General features: G+C 45.4%; 5 protein-coding genes across 6 annotated transcripts; 3 read left to right on the top strand and 2 right to left on the bottom strand.

The window, feature by feature from the left end:
• Positions 1 to 57: 57 nt before the first annotated feature.
• Positions 58 to 2,323, bottom strand: LOC118504531 (U4/U6 small nuclear ribonucleoprotein Prp4). Its single transcript, XM_036039076.1, has 7 exons — positions 1,999 to 2,323; positions 1,730 to 1,909; positions 1,301 to 1,645; positions 838 to 1,233; positions 583 to 730; positions 376 to 504; positions 58 to 309 (listed from the first exon to the last, which is right to left on the bottom strand). Exons 1-7 carry the CDS (start codon positions 2,172 to 2,174, stop codon positions 166 to 168), a joined length of 1,518 nt encoding a protein of 505 aa, XP_035894969.1. The 5' UTR covers positions 2,175 to 2,323; the 3' UTR covers positions 58 to 165.
• Positions 2,324 to 2,660: 337 nt separating this feature from the next.
• LOC118504527 (dynein regulatory complex protein 1 homolog) lies at positions 2,661 to 5,529 on the top strand. The gene is made up of 10 exons (XM_036039069.1): positions 2,661 to 2,915; positions 2,989 to 3,161; positions 3,218 to 3,550; positions 3,608 to 3,717; positions 3,775 to 4,170; positions 4,250 to 4,436; positions 4,498 to 4,772; positions 4,838 to 4,941; positions 5,018 to 5,165; positions 5,242 to 5,529. Exons 1-10 carry the CDS (start codon positions 2,740 to 2,742, stop codon positions 5,356 to 5,358), a joined length of 2,019 nt encoding a protein of 672 aa, XP_035894962.1. The 5' UTR covers positions 2,661 to 2,739; the 3' UTR covers positions 5,359 to 5,529.
• A 122-nt stretch (positions 5,530 to 5,651) lies between these two features.
• LOC118504526 (SCY1-like protein 2) lies at positions 5,652 to 8,868 on the top strand. Its single transcript, XM_036039068.1, has 6 exons — positions 5,652 to 5,958; positions 6,108 to 6,713; positions 6,780 to 6,988; positions 7,064 to 7,736; positions 7,801 to 8,224; positions 8,289 to 8,868. The coding sequence occupies exons 1-6, from the start codon at positions 5,832 to 5,834 to the stop codon at positions 8,674 to 8,676; spliced, it is 2,427 nt and encodes an 808-aa protein (XP_035894961.1). The 5' UTR covers positions 5,652 to 5,831; the 3' UTR covers positions 8,677 to 8,868.
• A 62-nt stretch (positions 8,869 to 8,930) lies between these two features.
• Positions 8,931 to 11,918, bottom strand: LOC118504529 (protein phosphatase PTC7 homolog). Its single transcript, XM_036039073.1, has 5 exons — positions 11,002 to 11,918; positions 10,742 to 10,921; positions 10,134 to 10,447; positions 9,467 to 9,605; positions 8,931 to 9,382 (listed from the first exon to the last, which is right to left on the bottom strand). Exons 1-5 carry the CDS (start codon positions 11,213 to 11,215, stop codon positions 9,333 to 9,335), a joined length of 897 nt encoding a protein of 298 aa, XP_035894966.1. The 5' UTR covers positions 11,216 to 11,918; the 3' UTR covers positions 8,931 to 9,332.
• Positions 11,777 to 16,235, top strand: LOC118504528 (dynein regulatory complex protein 9-like). 2 transcript variants are annotated; one of them, XM_036039070.1, is made up of 5 exons: positions 11,777 to 11,918; positions 11,993 to 12,492; positions 12,546 to 12,813; positions 12,887 to 13,317; positions 13,393 to 16,235. In XM_036039070.1, exons 2-5 carry the CDS (start codon positions 12,414 to 12,416, stop codon positions 13,758 to 13,760), a joined length of 1,146 nt encoding a protein of 381 aa, XP_035894963.1. In that variant the 5' UTR covers positions 11,777 to 11,918; positions 11,993 to 12,413; the 3' UTR covers positions 13,761 to 16,235. The 2 variants fall into 2 exon arrangements, with proteins under 2 accessions (XP_035894963.1, XP_035894964.1); XM_036039071.1 differs by having other exon boundaries at positions 12,887 to 13,311; positions 13,393 to 13,760.
• The last annotated feature ends 59 nt before the right edge of the window (positions 16,236 to 16,294 follow it).

Here is a 16,294-nt window from a genome sequence, read left to right as displayed (position 1 = left end):
CGGTATTTCTTACTTATACAGTATGCAGTACTCTTCTTAACAAAGGAAACTTACACATTTTTTATACGCCATTCTGGTGGTTGGTTCTATTATTTCTTGATCAGTGTTCAGTATGTGTCTATTCAGCCACAAGGATTCAGGTAGAATGCATAGCATGCTAATGATCTAGTCCCAAGCCCACAGCTTAAACGTACGATCATATGATGCAGTCACTATGTACTGGGAATCGTGCGAAATATCCACACCGACGAGACGACCATCATGCCCGGACAGAGTTTTTAACGGTTGCCATGTTTTGTCTGACCAGATCTGTAAGTAAAGAATAAGTTTCAATTGTGCTAGATGCTGCGCCGAAATCATGCAGAAGTGTATTACCTTAGCAGTTTTATCGTAGCTGCTTGTCACCAGAAAATTGCCACCATTTTTCTGATACTTTACGTCCGATATCAGATTCGTATGGGCGGGAATTGTGTACACCATTTGCCGTCTTCGTAAATCCCAAATCTGCAAAGAAGATTCAGAAGAAATGATATGAAAATTAACTCAGTACTGATGTAGTAAATAGTGGCATTAGTTATCTACCTTGCACGAGTTATCCTGGCTACCGGATGCAATATGATAGCCATTGGGAGAAAAATCCACGCCGTAAATAGCGCTCAGATGGCCCTCTAGAAACATGATACATCTGCCCGTCCGAAGATCCCAAACTCGACCAAAACCGTCCAGTCCACTTGTGGGAAGAATAATTCAATGATCAATTTCAATGTTAATTCCCATTCCTAAACAACCGACCGATTCTGTGAATTAAAAAATGTAAGTCATCGCTATCATACATACCCAGTGACGCATACACTACCGTCCACCTGAAAAGCGATGCAATGTACAGCTTTCGTGTGACCCTCCTGATGTAGCACTTCCTGCTTCTGCTCCAGGTCCCACAACCGCCAGGATGCGTCGTAACAGGCCGTCCCCAGGAATCGCCCAGAGGGATGGAATGCCAGTTTCGCCACCCGGTGCGGCACATGTCCGTTGATGTCGGCTATCGACTCTTCGCTGTCGTACGACCATAGTTTAACTGAACCGTCGAAGCTACAAGAAGCCATCGCTACTTCGGATTTACTATCGTTGGCAACACCCGGCCGGAAGGCCACATCACTTACGTTGAACTTGTGCCCACGGAGCGTCTGCTTCAGGGTGCAATCAGGAACGGACCAAACCTTACAGAGGGAGCTCCTGCAAGAAGGAGGGAAAGGCATTAGGAACCCGTTTTTCATACGCCCAGTGCGGGATTAAAACATACAAACTGCAAGTTAGCAGTAGCGAAGAGTCCTCGTTTATGCTGCACCCGGTGATCGGACGTGTGTCGCCAACCTGGCTGCATTGCGGGGCGAGCTGTTGGATGCGTTTCTGCAGTTCCACCATACGGCCCGCTTTGGTGGCCGAATGTTGACGCATCTTTTCGCTCGCCTCTTCCAACCGTTTCTTGGCACGGGCTAACGAGTAGTTTGCTATCCAAAACCTTGCCACACGCAAACTTTCCGGCCCTTCGTGATACCAGGTCGATTCATTCGTTTCCTTCTGTTGGCTTTTAGGTTTCTCCTCTTCCTTAGCCGGTTTTGCTGCCGGTAAACCTTTTTCGCCCAGTCTAAAAGAAACAAACGCATAACGGAAAACAAGGGTTAGTTGTGGAAAGCAAAACCGGTTTGCAGCTTCTGGTTCCTGTACGTACGCCGATAGTAGTTCTTTCAATCGCAGCCGCCTATCGGCAGGACCTTCGCCAAAGTAACAGATTGGTTCGTTTAGCTTCCGTAGCGCACTCTTCACCTCCCCATCGTCCGTGCTGACGTGAATCAGGCGTGCCTTTTTCCGTCGTTCGAATTCCTCCAGCAGTGCTGCTTTCTCTTTGGCGCTGGAAAAGGAAGATACAGAGCAAAGTATATGTTAGTATAGGAAACGCTGCTTTCCCGTTTGCAAATGGTCCTGGTCGCGATTCTTTACACATCTTCATCTAGAGCCATGTAGTCGGCTGTGGTAAGCTGACTGTAGTCGGTTTTTCCCGAACCATCCGTTTCGTTATCCTTGCGGTCCACATGCCAACGATCCGACTCCTCCAGCGAACCATAGTGGATCGTCTTGGTGCGCTTGGCGTACACGCTCTGCTCACTGTCGGACATTGTGTTTATATGTTGCCCGCACAAACTGTTCGCTTGTAAACTTTATTTAACACAATAATAAACCACAGAAACGAAATATACACGCTGAACTGCTAGTTGTTTTCTCAGAACATCAACAAATGTAGGCCGGCGTCATGGGAAAAGCGCGAACTGTCAAACCAACCATTTGACATTTGATGATTCACCGAATTCGGAGCAATTTAGCGTTCACGATATTTGGTGCGAAACATATTTAGCGTCTGCTACTATACGCTAACATCAATTATTTTCTGATTTTATTTTAAAACAGCTCGATGATTGGGAGCGTATGTGATTAATATGCCTTTATATGTTAGAACAATATTATAATATCATTTATCTATTGATCATTTAACATATCTTTTTTTTGTAAAACTCATTAGTTTCGCATATCTGCTAAACCAGTGCATGGTAACGGTCGCTAGGATGCATTTTGTTTAGTTGAATGTCGATGAAAAGCAACACTGCGGAGGACATACACACCGGTTTTATCTTTCTCTACTTGACGAATTGTGCTAGGAATCTATTTTGTGTAAGGTGGTAAAGAATGGATATCGAAGAATCTATACCGGATAAAAAAAGTCCCGAACCAGGGCAATCCGGCGCTGCGAAGGACGGAGTCAGCCCACTGTTTCTAAGCCTGGTTGAGTCGGCATTACTAGAGGGACGTTCCCACAGCATTGTGGAAAGCTTCGTGCGTGATAACCGTTTTCGTAAAAAGAAGTATGTCTTGCTGTATACTTGGTTGCGGGATGGACGCTATTTACTTCAAATGTACCCTTTTCTTATATACCAGCATCCCTTTAAACTATGCGGAAGATAAGGAGCGGATACGCGTTTGCTTGAACAACGCCGACAAACGGATTGCCGAGCTGATGCGCGATGGTCTGGAACTGATTGAGGATGTGCGAGTGGCGAGCGATAGGCACGAGGTGGAACGTCGTATGGCTGAAGCCGACATTAAAGAAAGTGAGTATGGCAACAACACGGAACGCCGCGATCTGTCCATTATTTACACTTTCCAGATCTGCTCAGTAAGATTCATACAGAATCAGTGGATTCAGTCGCTAAATTTCAAACCACGTACGAAAAGTGGACCGAAATTAAGGAACTGAAAGATCCCATGCTTATGAACGACGAGCTGCAGCTGCAAAAGAATCGCGTTGAGGAGTTGTTGAAGCAGAAGGACATCATCATAGCCGAATGCCGCAAGGAACTGCAAGCTGCCGATGATCGTTACGCGCGAGATATACGCAAGCAGATCGTCGACATTCAGAGCCTTGTGCATCGTGCCGATACGGAGGTGGAGGCCATGAAAAGCATCCTGAAGGAAAACTTGGACTTGATTCAAGGGACAGGTAGGAGTTTTCTTAACGATTCCTTGCTCAGATAATGCATCGAAGGTAAAATTGCAGTCGAGGAAGAACGGGTCATCCTACAGAATGCTGCAAATTTCAATTGGAATGATGTATACGCCAAGCGGGCTACCAACGAGCGCATTAAAGTGAAGCAGAAGAAGGAACGGGTAAGTTGGCAGTACTAGTGTTCATCTGATCAAAATTAATGGTCCGATGGTTTACAGCTGCTGGCAAATCTCACTGAAATCGAACAAATAGAGTTGGACTATGTGGAGACAACGCGTGCCACAAGAATAAAGCTCGACAAAGATACGCAAGCACTGGCGATTGAGTTGCAAAAGATTAAAACCAACACAACGCTCAACTCGGAAAAGCTGGACTACAGTTTCCAGGTGTTGAAAAAGCGTGAGGACGAAAACTTGATGGTAAAGAACGCGCAGAAGCGTCGTCTAGCCAAGCTGCACGAAACCATCTTCACGCTGCGCAATAAGCTGAAGAACACGAAAACGACCTATTACATCGAGACGGAAAAGATGGCAAAAATGATTGAAAAATTGCACCACAGCGTGGACCACATCAGAAGCAAGCTAGAATGTTCGAAGAAAGCGTACGATAAAAGGGTAGAGAGTGCTTGTTTAACTTTCTTTTGAGATTATTGGGTAGTTTTTGAGCACTTTTTTCCTGCTTTCCTTTGTTAAGGTTCGCGCGATTTGGAACTTGAACCGGGATGAATGCTTTGAAATTATCCAAAGTATATCGGCAATCGATAAAATACTCGTCGAGCAACATCTGAACCGGAAGTGGACCAACAATCTGGGCGCCATATCGGATCTGCTGTTCAACTATGATCCTTTGTGCACGCCCAAGCTACCCAGCACAGCCAAAAGTAGGCACTAGCAAAGAAATTGGAATGCTTGTATCTAATCAAAACTATTTTTCCTCTTCAGCCAAGCGAAGCTTAACCAACTCGAAAGAGGACCAGCAGCACGATTTCTGTCGGTTGAAGAATTTGCTAGAGCAGTCTCGGTTTTTAAGTGACAAAAAGTTGGAAGTTGCTTTGAAGGATCGGCAGATTGATGGTTGCGGAATGACACTGATTTGCATGGACAACGTGCTGAATGCACTCGGCATCGATAGCATGGATGGTGTGCGCAATCTGCAGTCCACCCATTCGGAGGTGCAACACTTCAACAATATCGACGAAGCCTGCAGTGCATCCGAGGTGAGGTGTAACGAAAAAGAACGTTCGTCTGTAGAGACTTTCTAAATGATTTGCTTCGCCTTCAGATATCTTCGATCGATAATAAGGAGATCGATGTGAACCACAAAGCGTTGACTACATCGCGGGATCTTTTGGCTCTCAAAATGTTCTGTGAAGATGATGATGAAGCGTGAGTATGACTTTATTTCGTTTGTCGAAGAATCAAGTTTTGATTTCGAAAATTCCAAACTTATCCGCCGGATTAGGTTACATTCTCAGACGGAAGTTAAACCCGAACCGAAGCTGACCCTCTCGGACACACGCAAATTTTGGGCCTCTTTTAAGAACATCTTCTTACCAAATCAGATGAAAGTTTGGGACACCATGGAGGAAAGTTTGAGCAAGTATTTGCAGGTAGGAGAGCAAAGAACTGTATGGTTTTATATTTATAAGTATATTTCTATTTCTATCTACTACCTTTATTCTCAAGGTTCTGCGTGAAAGACAATCCTTGGACGAGGAGTGCAGTTTTTTGCGCAAGCAAAACCAAGAGCTGCAGCATATAATGCAGAAAATGCTCATCAAACCGTTAAACGATGATTTTTAGCAACCGGCTATCGGATGTTTCATGGCGTGTGGTTTCGCGGATCATCTTGATACGGCTCATTTGATTTGGAATTCTAAATTAATTTAACGTGTGCAAGTCCAAAATACTCCCCTTATCCTTATCTTGCGTGGAAAATCTAATCAAAAAAATAAAACCAAAAAAAAGCGACTCAATTTTGCGTATCATTTTAATCCAATTCCGATCCGAACCACCACGCGCCAACATGTGCCATACTGTGTGCATATGTGTGCGTGCGTTGTTTACATGGAACGAAGAGAAATGTCATCCCGTCGTTGACGTTTGCCAATGGAGAAAAAATAATACACAAGAAAAGTGGTGCTGCACTTGGTTGGTTGCTGCAGTCTGTTTGCATATTTAACCCGCTGAAAATTTTCCCGTAAAAGCATCCCTGTGGAAAATAACGCCCCGTGCACGATCGGCCCAAACTATTATCGACATTCCGCAGCTGTTCCATGGATGCCATAAACAAGATTTATTCGTCCGTCTCACAAACGGTCTCCACCCTATCGGCAGTATTCCTGGGAAATCCGCTCACGAAAGATTATGATATCGCTGAACATATTGGTTCTGCTGGCACAGGTAAGCGGAAGTGATGTGGTTTTAGTGGATCGTATAACATTCGTTCAATCCAGAGCCGGCAGGAAGGCTTTTCCCAAACATAATGACTCATCGAGTACCGTGCACCGTGTACTCCGGGGGGTTTTCCTCCTTCTTTTCCTTCCTGCTAGAATTCGTCTGGAAGATTTACACCGGCAGCAAACGCTCAACGAAGGAACCAGCCTCGATATTCGTGTTCGACAAGAAACAGCTAGAACCCTTCACCAAAGATGAGCGGGAGGAGATCTGTGAAAACATACGGCGCGGTGTGGTACAGCTGACGAAGATACGTCATCCGCAGGTGCTGACGGTGCAGCACGCAATGGAAGAAAGCCGCGATACGATCGCTTTCGCCACCGAGCCCGTAGTGGCCAGCTTGGCGAATCTGCTCGGCAACACAACGAACGTTTCGAACATGGGATTACTTTCTGAGTACAAACTGTCCGAGTTTGATACCAAGTTTGGCATCTTCGAGCTGATAAAGGGCATTCAGTTTCTGCACGATGAAGCGCAGCTGGTACATCGGCACCTCTGCACGGAGAACATCATCGTAAACAGGCAGGGAGTTTGGAAACTGTTTGGGTTTGGGTTTTGCTGGAGCAAACGTGCACCGGGAACGCCGGTAGCAAATCACTACTTCAAAAGCCGCCTGCTGGGGAATCCGGGTTCGAAGTGGACTGCTCCCGAGCTGATACTGGAAAACAGCTGCAATGATTCAACTGATATTTATTCTTTAGGTATTGTCTGCTTACTTGATGAACTATTTTTAGCATTAAGATTAATACGGTTATTCTTTGTTTTAGGTATACTAATTTATACTATATATTCACGAGACAACATTCCATCGCCCGATGCTTCGTGCGATCTGTACGGATACAAACAATCCGTCACCAAGCTTAGCAATCAGGGTCCACCGAAGCTAACCGCCATTCCGGAAACGTTGCGTGCGGAGGTGAAGAAAATGCTAAGCGTTAATCCCCAGGCTCGACCGACGCTGCAGTCGTTAATTCAGGTGATTAAGAGCCTGAACACCCATTTTCACTTCGGGACGACATCCTAATGTAATGATTCCATTTTTCCATTTCAGATTTCATACTTTTGTGACAACTATGTGCAATGTTTAGACAATTTAGAAACGCTATTCCCTAAGGACAACTTGGAAAAGTCGGAATTCTACAAACGGCTCGCCCAAATCATTGGCGATTTTCCGCACCGCGTAAGACTGTACCGCATTCTGCCGCTGCTAGTGAAGGAGTTCGTTAACTGCTCAATGATACCGTTCGTGCTGACGAACATTCTAACCATCACGGCCAGCTGTACGCGGGCGGAGTACATGCAGCACATCAGCTCCCACCTGCGGCCGGTAATGCTGCTCGACGAGCCGGTACAGATAATGCTTATATTCTTTCAAAATCTTGAAGTACTGCTAAAAGTGTGCCCATCGGAAGAGATACGGGCCAGCGTGCTGCCGCTCGTCTATAAGGCGCTCGAATCGAAATCGCAACAAATTCAGGAGCTTTGTCTCTCGATCATTCCGTCGGTGGTGGTACATTTGGATAAGAGCACGATCAAGAGTGGGCTGGTGCCGCGCATCAAAACGTTGTGCTCGGGAACAAACTTGGTGTCGGTACGGGTGAAATGTTTGCTGTGTTTGGGTCAACTGGCTTCCAAAATCGACAAGTGGGTGATGATAGACGATATCGTCTCGTATCTGCCGTCCGTCAATTGCCGCGAACCGGCGGTCATTATGGCCATTGTTGGTAGGTACACCAGTGCGATAAATGTGTTTGAGCGAAGACTTAAGTATATGCGCTTGCTTTACAGGTGTCTACAAAGTATCGTTCACAACCGATGGTCTCGGCATTCCTAAGGACGTGCTGGCCTGCAAGGTGCTTCCCCATCTCTTCCCGATGACGATCGTGAACGGGCTTTCGTTGCAGCAGTTTAACGCGATCATTGCACTGATAAAAGAGTTTACTCGAAAAATAGAGGAAGAACAGGGTGATAAACTGGGCAGCAAAACGTCCATTTCCGCGAGTGCCAGTAGCTCAAGCCTGCAGGACAAACAATCCACACCGCAGCAATCCGAGTCGTTCGGAGGCAGCAGTAGCCTAGGGTTTGGGGGTTCCGATTTTTACAGTGATTTTATGCAATCATCAACGACCGCTACGAGTAAAGCAGCGCCACAACCGGTACAACAACGGCCAATATCCTCTCCTTTGCAGCTCAAACCACTTCAGGCACAAACGTGAGTACAGACGGGTATGGAGAAACAGCACACGGGTTATTAAAAACTATTGGATCTCTTTCAGCACCTTGAACTGGAACGTTCCTCCAGTGGCAACGACGGCAAAGGAAAACAGCATCAAGTACAATCTTTTCACACAGCAGCAAAACTCCAACACGATGCAGAATCGTACTAAAGACACGCCGCTAGCGCTACCACCAGCACCACAACCGGCCATTGCGATGCCGATGATGTCGTCCGCACCGATGCCATCAAACATGTGGATGAACAGCAATGGCTCATCGTTGACGACGAAGAAGCTCGAACTAACGTCCCCGGCCAACAACAACCCGTACGGACAGTTACAGCCGCTTATTCCTACTCCATCACAGACGAGTCAAACGTCCGCCAAATCAAGCGCGTCGAGCCCGATGCTATCGAAGGAGGACATTATGGAGTTTTTACAAAAGTAAAACATACACACACACCTCTTACCAACCGAAACGGCTACTTCTAGTATGCGCTCCACGCTTTGTTCTTCGTGCTGCACCACGTGTTGTTGTTTGGTCTCGGCATCAGACACTTCATCCTTAATGTTATCTCTCTCCCCGGCGCGTTTGCGGCCAAACGAAAGCTAATAAACTGTAAACCATGCTGCAATTCTATGCTCTGTTTTCTTTCCTTTCGATGGAAGAATAAAAGAAAACCCCCAACACACTTTCCCAGCTCGTCTTACATCATCTTCTCTCCATCGTTTGCCAAATGGATTGATTAGAAAGATTTATTTGTTCGTTTAGAAAACCCAGTCTAGCAGATGCAGACAAAGAAAGAAAAATTATATTAAGGAGCGATAAACCTAAAAGCTACAACAAAATGTATTTCCAACAGCCTTTCCGTTTCATGGTGTGTGTCAGGATTTGGGATGTGTATCCTATCGGTCTGCTGTTGCGGGGGCTCCTCTTTGATTGGGTGTGGTAGTTGCTGATGCTGGCGTTCGCTAGCTTAATTTGTCTAAGAAGTTCACTTGCACACTACCGTCTCTATTGTATTTGCGTTTCCCTTCCGCAGTCCCCCCCCCTTATTTTGCACAATTTCAGCATTTCAAATGCATGCTGTGGGGCCCACGAGGTTACAGAGCCACGGTCGCTAAAACTACGGTTATGTCGTCCGGCTTTCCACCTGTGATTAAACGATCGAGACAGAGAGGCATTAGACTACATTCCCGGTTGTACAATATTTGCACCTTTTTGCAATAATACGTACCCATTGCATTGATATTGTTTCTCCTAGCATTAAGGGAAAAGGGTGATAGAAACTTGCTGTCGAAAGATAGCGATCTCGCCATAAGGGCGATAGAATTTGCACACATTTGTAATTTAACTTGGTCGTTTTCTCCTTCCACCTGAAAGTATTAAAATGCAGCTTTAGTTTGTGGTTTGTTTTGTACGTTTGTTGAGCTTAATTTTATTTAATGTAGCGTTACACTAAACATAAATGTAAGCCAAAAAACTCACAAAAGCAAAAGAAAACAGGAATGTGCAATAAATTTTATCACAAGTTTAGGCTATTACAGATAAGAATCATGTAAGAAAAGCGAAAGTTTCTATGCTTTCTACACAAACAGATATAAAAACGATACAGAGAGACTTGAAATGGCAAGTAAATGCCAAGATGATTGAATCTTAGTGAATGAGCATTCAAAACTATATGAATAAATATTCAAAATTGTGCAACATTAATACAAAAAAAATATAATCGTCTTTTACGATCCATACAATGTAGGTCAGCTAAAAGAAAAACCACCGATCGCGGGGGATCCACTTGATCGCGCGCAAATTTCTTGCGCTGTACGTCATGGCTATGGTATCACGTGCCAATGCATTTTTTGCGTGTGTGTTGTGCATTGGCTTGTCTCGCCCAGCCTACTTACCCGCTGTAGAGTGTCGACTAGCAGCTTGATCGGAACATTATCAAACACACCGTCCGTCGCAACGAGGATGACGTCCCCGTTGCACACTGGGAAGGTGGTAGTGTTGGCCGACTCGGGCCTATCGCTTAGCACATCGGTGTGCCCGGGCGGGGGTAATGAGAGCTGGAAGGGGGTGTTGAAGTAGTGCTGCTGTTCCTCGCTGCGATGCACTATTTCGCCCTTTCGTACTATGATGAAGCCACTGTCGCCGATGTTGGCGGTGTAAATGCTGCTGTCTTCACGATTAAACACCACTATGCAGGCAGTGCTGCTCCCTGTACACGATGGCCACGATGAATGGACGGAGCAAGTGAGGCGCATGGGCGGGATAGAAATGATCGGTAACAAATTAATCTTTTGCCATTGAGCAGATGCGTAATCACACCGTAGCAAGTCTACACTCTACAGGCGACAGTGTTGTGCAAAATGGTCACGGTCACACACTGCCGTGCACACAGTCGGTGTGCGAGAGCGAGACAGAACGGTGGTGCAGACCTGCACAAGTCTGCCAGAATGAGATGGCTATTTGTTTGTTCGGTGGTGCTGACACCACGGGTTCACGCACTTACCTAGGATGCATTTTCTGTTGTCCTGCAATTCTCGAAACCCGGATGCAATCAGATTCACTGGTTTGATCGGATCGAAGCGGGAAAATTTCACCAATCGCTCACAATTCCTCATCAGCACCATGGCAAACTCGCCCGGATCAATTCCATAACTGCGCCATCCGCCGACCCCATCAGCGACACCTGTCAGATGGCAAGCGAAGGAAGTGAAAATCTCGTTCCGAGCCCGATGCAATTACGCACGGGACCACGGTACAACATACCCAGGACATCGGCTGTTTTGGTGTTTGCGATAAACCACGCATCATCGCCCATCTTACCAGGCTTGTACTTGGACTGGGCCAGATTCTTTGGGAAGCCACTGACGACGGAGATAAAGCGTGAGTAGGTACGGGGTTTGTTTTCCGCAGTTGCGCTTGCAGCTTGCCAGTTTTGGTGTAATGCCCGTGAAAGCCATCGTGTCGTCCAGGAGCGCATTATCGGGGGGTTGGTTGGGGAGTACGAGAGTATATCACTGAATCATGGACAGCCCACCCAGCGGATGAACGCACGGTCGAAACTAGCGAATATTGCACCAACGATCGTAAACAAAACTTTGATCCACTCTTGCTAATTCTTTATTCCAAAGTGGCTGGGAGCGAGAGGTCGGCAAATGGTACATTTGTTGACAGTTTTGACAGCTGCTGGCACAAAGGAAGTCGCACGAAAAGGCCTTTTTCGATTCCAACGCAGTGAGAGAGCAATAGGCAACTTATTAACCAGAAAAATGCAAATGAAATTTTCATCATGTGGTAAACCTGTAAGCAAATATTATTCGGAAAAACTATCGCTAAAGATGTGTGTGAAAATGTTCGCTCATTAAGGCAGGTCCAACAAGTGTGTGCAGGCCCTGACACAATTCAGCTGTCATTTGGCAAAACAACGGGCCTTGGCAATGTTTACCAACTTTGGACTTGCAAGAGCATTCACGCACGGAATCAAGCCAGAATGCCCGAAATTCAGGGTGAAATTAAACGCAACGGCGTATCAAACACCGTTAAAGAGGACGTGGCCGGTAACACTATGAGTGAGTTGATAAAGAGCATAAAAGCGGTAAAGGAAACGATGAACGACTTGCTCAGTGCCATCGTAGTAGAAGATGCGGGCTCGAGCGTGACCAGAAAGGCGCAAAGCGATGATGGTAATGGTGCCGTGCACGGTACAGGAGTGGATTTGCTTCGCTTTCAAATGTTTAGTAAGCTTTCCTTATTTTAGCCCCGGATGCGGAAGAAGACAGTAGCGATGATCCAGATCAAAGCGCTCCGGAAACGAAAAAACAGCGCCAACAGGTTGAATAGTACGCTGTTCGGTCCACAACGCAAGGGCTCCAAAATCGTGTTGGTGCTTGGTGTTAATGTTAATTACTGCAGTTAATCTTTGGAAACCTATCACAGATTGAAACCTCATCCATTGGTCAGTTTACGTGAACTAGAGACCTTTATCAATTAATAACAAACGACGTTACCTTGGGTGTTCAAACCAATTGCATTTTTGTGCGCATGACGAAAGTAAAGATTTTTGCCGTTGCTAGGATAGCCGCATTTTGAAAAGAAACAATTGCAATACGTAGCACGTATCAATATTTGTCTGTACATAAAAATAATAAACCTGTGAAAGTTGCACATCACCAAATACCATGTGTGATCTATCGAAACCTAACTATCGTTCAACTGAATCGTCAGAAAGCGAAGATGTTAGTGACACTACGACTAGAGGTAAGCGTGTAAATCTTTCGCCGCATTCGGGCTAAGCTAATGCCACCTTACAGCGTCGACGGCCGAATCCAACAGCCAGCTAGGCCCGAAAGCTATGTTCAATGAGATGGAGAGTGGAATGATTAACATCATCATCGAGGAAGCGACCTACAAGCTGATCGTGATAAATCGGGACGGCGACAAAACGAGTGCCCCGATCGTACGGAAGCCACCCATGCACGTGCGGTTCGATCCAGCGTACAAAAATCAACTTCTGAGCGAGAACATGGTCGTTGATTTGGCGATGGGGAAAATGATTTTGGTAAAGCTACAGAACGACATGTGCGTACTCAAACTACAACTAAGTGGTTAAAACCAGGAAAACTTCAACGGTTTTTGGTTTTGCTAATTCTAGTTCAAACCTACGCAAACTGCTTTCGGATACGCACACGGAGATGGCTGAATTCGGGACGTTTGAAACGCTGCAAACGTTCATGGACAACGATATACAGAGCGAGCAGGAGGAGCTGATTCTGATCCGTGACAGCATCCTGAACGATAAGAAACTGAAAATCTTACAAACCCAGCTGGAGGGCGTTAACAGGGAGTGTAAGAAGGTGCTGAAACAGTTGGATGATGAAATTTTCGACCTGGAAACGAGACTGAAAGATGCACGCATTGAGAACGACATAAAAACCAAGCTTGTCCAGCAGTGGGAGCGTACCCGGCACGAGCAGGCACGCATCATCATTCAGGGCAAGGAGAATGATCTCGTCCGAACAGCGACCCAGACCAAAGCGAACATCGAGCGTGAGCTGCGACTGAAAAGTGAGATTGATGGTAAGGGTACGCGCGAATCATACTGTAATCATATCGTTTGCGCAATAATGCCGTTCGTTCTCATTTTTTCCCCTCCACCAGTGTACATCAACTACTGCATCGATCAGATCAGCGAAAAGATCGCTTTCTGGACCGACAAGTATCAGCGCGAAATTAAGGCGCTGGATGCACAGATTGCCGAGCACAAGGACAAGATAGTGAACCTGAAGGTGCAGTTCGAGGAGATGACCATACTGTTTAAGCACCGGGAGAAAGATTTAAAAATTTGCGCCGAATTTATGAAGGAGCGCGAACAGCAGCTGGCATTCGCCAACAAGCAGATGCGGTCGGCGATCAAGATTCAGGCCTGGTGGAGAGGTACGATGGTGCGGAAGGGTTTGGGGCAGTTCAAGCGCAAGAAAAAGCAAAAGCCCCAGAAAGCACCGAAGAAAGGGAAGAAGGGAAAGTAATAGGTGGCAGACGGGAGATCCCTTGACTTGGAGACTTTTGATAAAGACTGAAGACATTTTAAAATTATTAAGTAGACTGACTGTAGGTTATTGAGCACATGTTCATGGTTGTATTCCAATATCTTTGAGGCAGATTTAATTTTGAACTCCCAACTACATATCCCTACTGGTAAAGCTTACTTTTCAGATGCTCAGACGAAATGTAAAAGTAACTCAATCTTTTATTTGCTGCTGCATTTATCGTTATACATCTTAGATCCTGAGATGAAGCCATTCGTTGAAATGAGAGATTTCTAACCTCAGACTCAACCTTGATATTTTTTTGAGCAAATCTCTATAGGATGAACTTACAGAATCCAATCACCTAACAACTCCAGGTCTAAACTTAGTGTCTAAGTGACTCACTGAAGTTCATTGTAATATTATGAAAGTAGTGCATTGCAACTACATCTCCATTATGGCGTGTGCAATTATGGGAGGTTTGTGCTAGAAACTTTCACTGCGAATGAGGAAGTTGGAATGGCATTGCATATTGTGATAACTTTTTACAAGTTTTGCGGATTTTTGGAAACCTATGAGCAAAGGTTTGCTGAGGAGGATTCAACGCTCTATGATCAGGTTCCAGTAGCCTAGTGATGTCATTAGAATGGCATGGAATTACTAAGCTTCAGTCGATGACATTGATACGCCTGATCTTTGGACTGTAACCGCACCGAAAGACTTCTGCAGCTAGTTTGTTTCACTGCCTGATGTATTATCGTTTTCTTCTTCTTCTTTTGGCTAAACGACCTCTTAGATTATGTCTGCCATTTCTGGCTTACTAGACTTACTGATACCACGTAGTTGGATAGTTAGATAGTTCTCACTACGGGGTAACGGTCCAGATGGGATTTGAATGTCGTATGAAGATCGGCAGTGCGGTGGCCGAGGCGACAGCGGCGCCGGTCTTCACACGGCAGGGCCCCATCCAGAAGACCGTCTCTCCGTCCGTAGGGCTGACTTGACTACTTACTTTACTACGGGTAAAATTAAGTAACAGAAAGTCAGAAATGGCAGGCCGAGACCTCTCGAGGTTGTTAGTGCCAAGGAAGAAGAAGAAAATGAAGATCGGCGCCATTGTCGCTTCTACCACCGGGTCAGGTTTAAGCGCTTTATAATCACACAAATGTAATTCAAAAGATAAAGTTTGAATTTTTTAATTAAAAAAGCGTCAAATTTACTATTACCAATTTAAATATCTCTGAAAAACTTGTTCCTTACTAAACTCTACTTGGATACAATATTTACACAAGCAATAAATCGTCAGTAGTTACATGTTTACTTACTATTACTTGATTACATGTTGCTTTAGAACTAGTTCTGATACGAAATGACAACAACCACATCAATCTGGAACGTGATCTGTAATTGATTTGGGGATTTTTTTTTTATTCATAAAGAACGGCCTGGCCGTATTGCTGATTTGGGGATTTCTCAGAAACAAAAGTTCGATTGGATCGAGTGGAATTTGCTAGATAGATAGAGATGCAATACTGATACGAGAATTGAGATTGCCGTAGCGTTCCTGGCTGCAGTTGGTTCATTCCATTACCTCAGGAGCTCAGCAAGTTTTTTGCTTGGGATTTTCAGCGTAGGTTCATCTGTAGTTTCTGTGTCCTGTAGCTGGTGGGTTTATCTCGTGGAAGTTCCCAAAAAAAAACACGTGTAGTTCAATTATTAGAATCTATGGTTCATTTGACCCATTACCTATCAAATCATTAGACTGATCTTTAATTTGCTGTAATTAGATACGTTCGCCAACACGAAAGACAATCCATTGGCAAATCTGAATGGCCGACAAACAGCTTAATATCTGAACGTTTGAAAAATCCCTCCCTCAGTGAAAGTAGTATCCACTCTTTGTCTAATTATATCAAAAGATCTACCGTCGATTGATCTTCAACCACACTCTACCGTACGGAGGGCAACGTCCTGCACGCTTCCCAAGGCGGACAACGTTTATTGAAAGATGGGGCCAACTTAATTATTTGCCAATATCGCCGATCGTCCGATAGGTGTTGCGTGCGCAAGGTACACATTGCGTGCGTATTTAACATACCGATTGCGTTGGAGTTGGGCGATGGTGGTGCTCGAATTGGATTCGACAATAAAATACGCACATCGTTGTGGCACGTTCCGCGCACGCTGTAATAGTGCCGTTATTGGTGGGGAATGTACCTCATAAACCGTGCTAAAACATCGGCGGAGGCATCGTGTCAAGTACGCCGCACACGTTTACAGCCGCAGGATGGTGGCGCACGGTTGAGCGTAATTAACACCTGATGCCGCAAAGCACGGAAGTGTTCTCACGGGTTTACCATCGTCGGGGCATCCAGCGCGGGTCAGGTTAGTTCAGTAGCAGTAGTAGGCAGCATGTGCTAGTTGAATAAATTACGCCTAATGACGGTGCGTCTTATCAATCGGTGGATGAATGTAGATCTGTTCAATCGTTTTTTTTTTGCTGCTGCTTCTCCACCAATGGTTCGGAATGGAAT

The sequence above is a fragment of the Anopheles stephensi genome, chromosome 2 (assembly GCF_013141755.1).
Source record: "Anopheles stephensi strain Indian chromosome 2, UCI_ANSTEP_V1.0, whole genome shotgun sequence".
NCBI classification, from domain to species: Eukaryota; Metazoa; Arthropoda; class Insecta; order Diptera; family Culicidae; genus Anopheles; species Anopheles stephensi.
Note: the sequence above shows the minus strand (reverse complement) of the source record. Positions and strands in the feature narration are given on the sequence as shown.

Coding starts and splice junctions, on each gene's coding strand:
- LOC118504528 (XM_036039070.1), top strand. CDS start 12,414: ATGTGTGATCTATCGAAACCTAACTATCGTTCAACTGAATCGTCAGAA. Junction 12,493..12,545: donor TAGTGACACTACGACTAGAG/GTAAGCGTGTAA, acceptor GCCACCTTACAG/CGTCGACGGCCGAATCCAAC. Junction 13,318..13,392: donor AAGTGAGATTGATGGTAAGG/GTACGCGCGAAT, acceptor CCCCTCCACCAG/TGTACATCAACTACTGCATC.
- LOC118504527 (XM_036039069.1), top strand. CDS start 2,740: ATGGATATCGAAGAATCTATACCGGATAAAAAAAGTCCCGAACCAGGG. Junction 4,171..4,249: donor AGAAAGCGTACGATAAAAGG/GTAGAGAGTGCT, acceptor TCCTTTGTTAAG/GTTCGCGCGATTTGGAACTT. Junction 4,773..4,837: donor AAGCCTGCAGTGCATCCGAG/GTGAGGTGTAAC, acceptor CTTCGCCTTCAG/ATATCTTCGATCGATAATAA.
- LOC118504526 (XM_036039068.1), top strand. CDS start 5,832: ATGGATGCCATAAACAAGATTTATTCGTCCGTCTCACAAACGGTCTCC. Junction 5,959..6,107: donor TATTGGTTCTGCTGGCACAG/GTAAGCGGAAGT, acceptor CCTTCCTGCTAG/AATTCGTCTGGAAGATTTAC. Junction 8,225..8,288: donor AAACCACTTCAGGCACAAAC/GTGAGTACAGAC, acceptor GATCTCTTTCAG/CACCTTGAACTGGAACGTTC.
- LOC118504531 (XM_036039076.1), bottom strand. CDS start 2,174: ATGTCCGACAGTGAGCAGAGCGTGTACGCCAAGCGCACCAAGACGATC. Junction 1,910..1,998: donor ATGGCTCTAGATGAAGATGT/GTAAAGAATCGC, acceptor TTCCTTTTCCAG/CGCCAAAGAGAAAGCAGCAC. Junction 731..837: donor GGTAGTGTATGCGTCACTGG/GTATGTATGATA, acceptor TCTTCCCACAAG/TGGACTGGACGGTTTTGGTC.
- LOC118504529 (XM_036039073.1), bottom strand. CDS start 11,215: ATGCGCTCCTGGACGACACGATGGCTTTCACGGGCATTACACCAAAAC. Junction 10,922..11,001: donor CAAAACAGCCGATGTCCTGG/GTATGTTGTACC, acceptor GCCATCTGACAG/GTGTCGCTGATGGGGTCGGC. Junction 10,448..10,741: donor CAACAGAAAATGCATCCTAG/GTAAGTGCGTGA, acceptor CATCGTGTACAG/GGAGCAGCACTGCCTGCATA.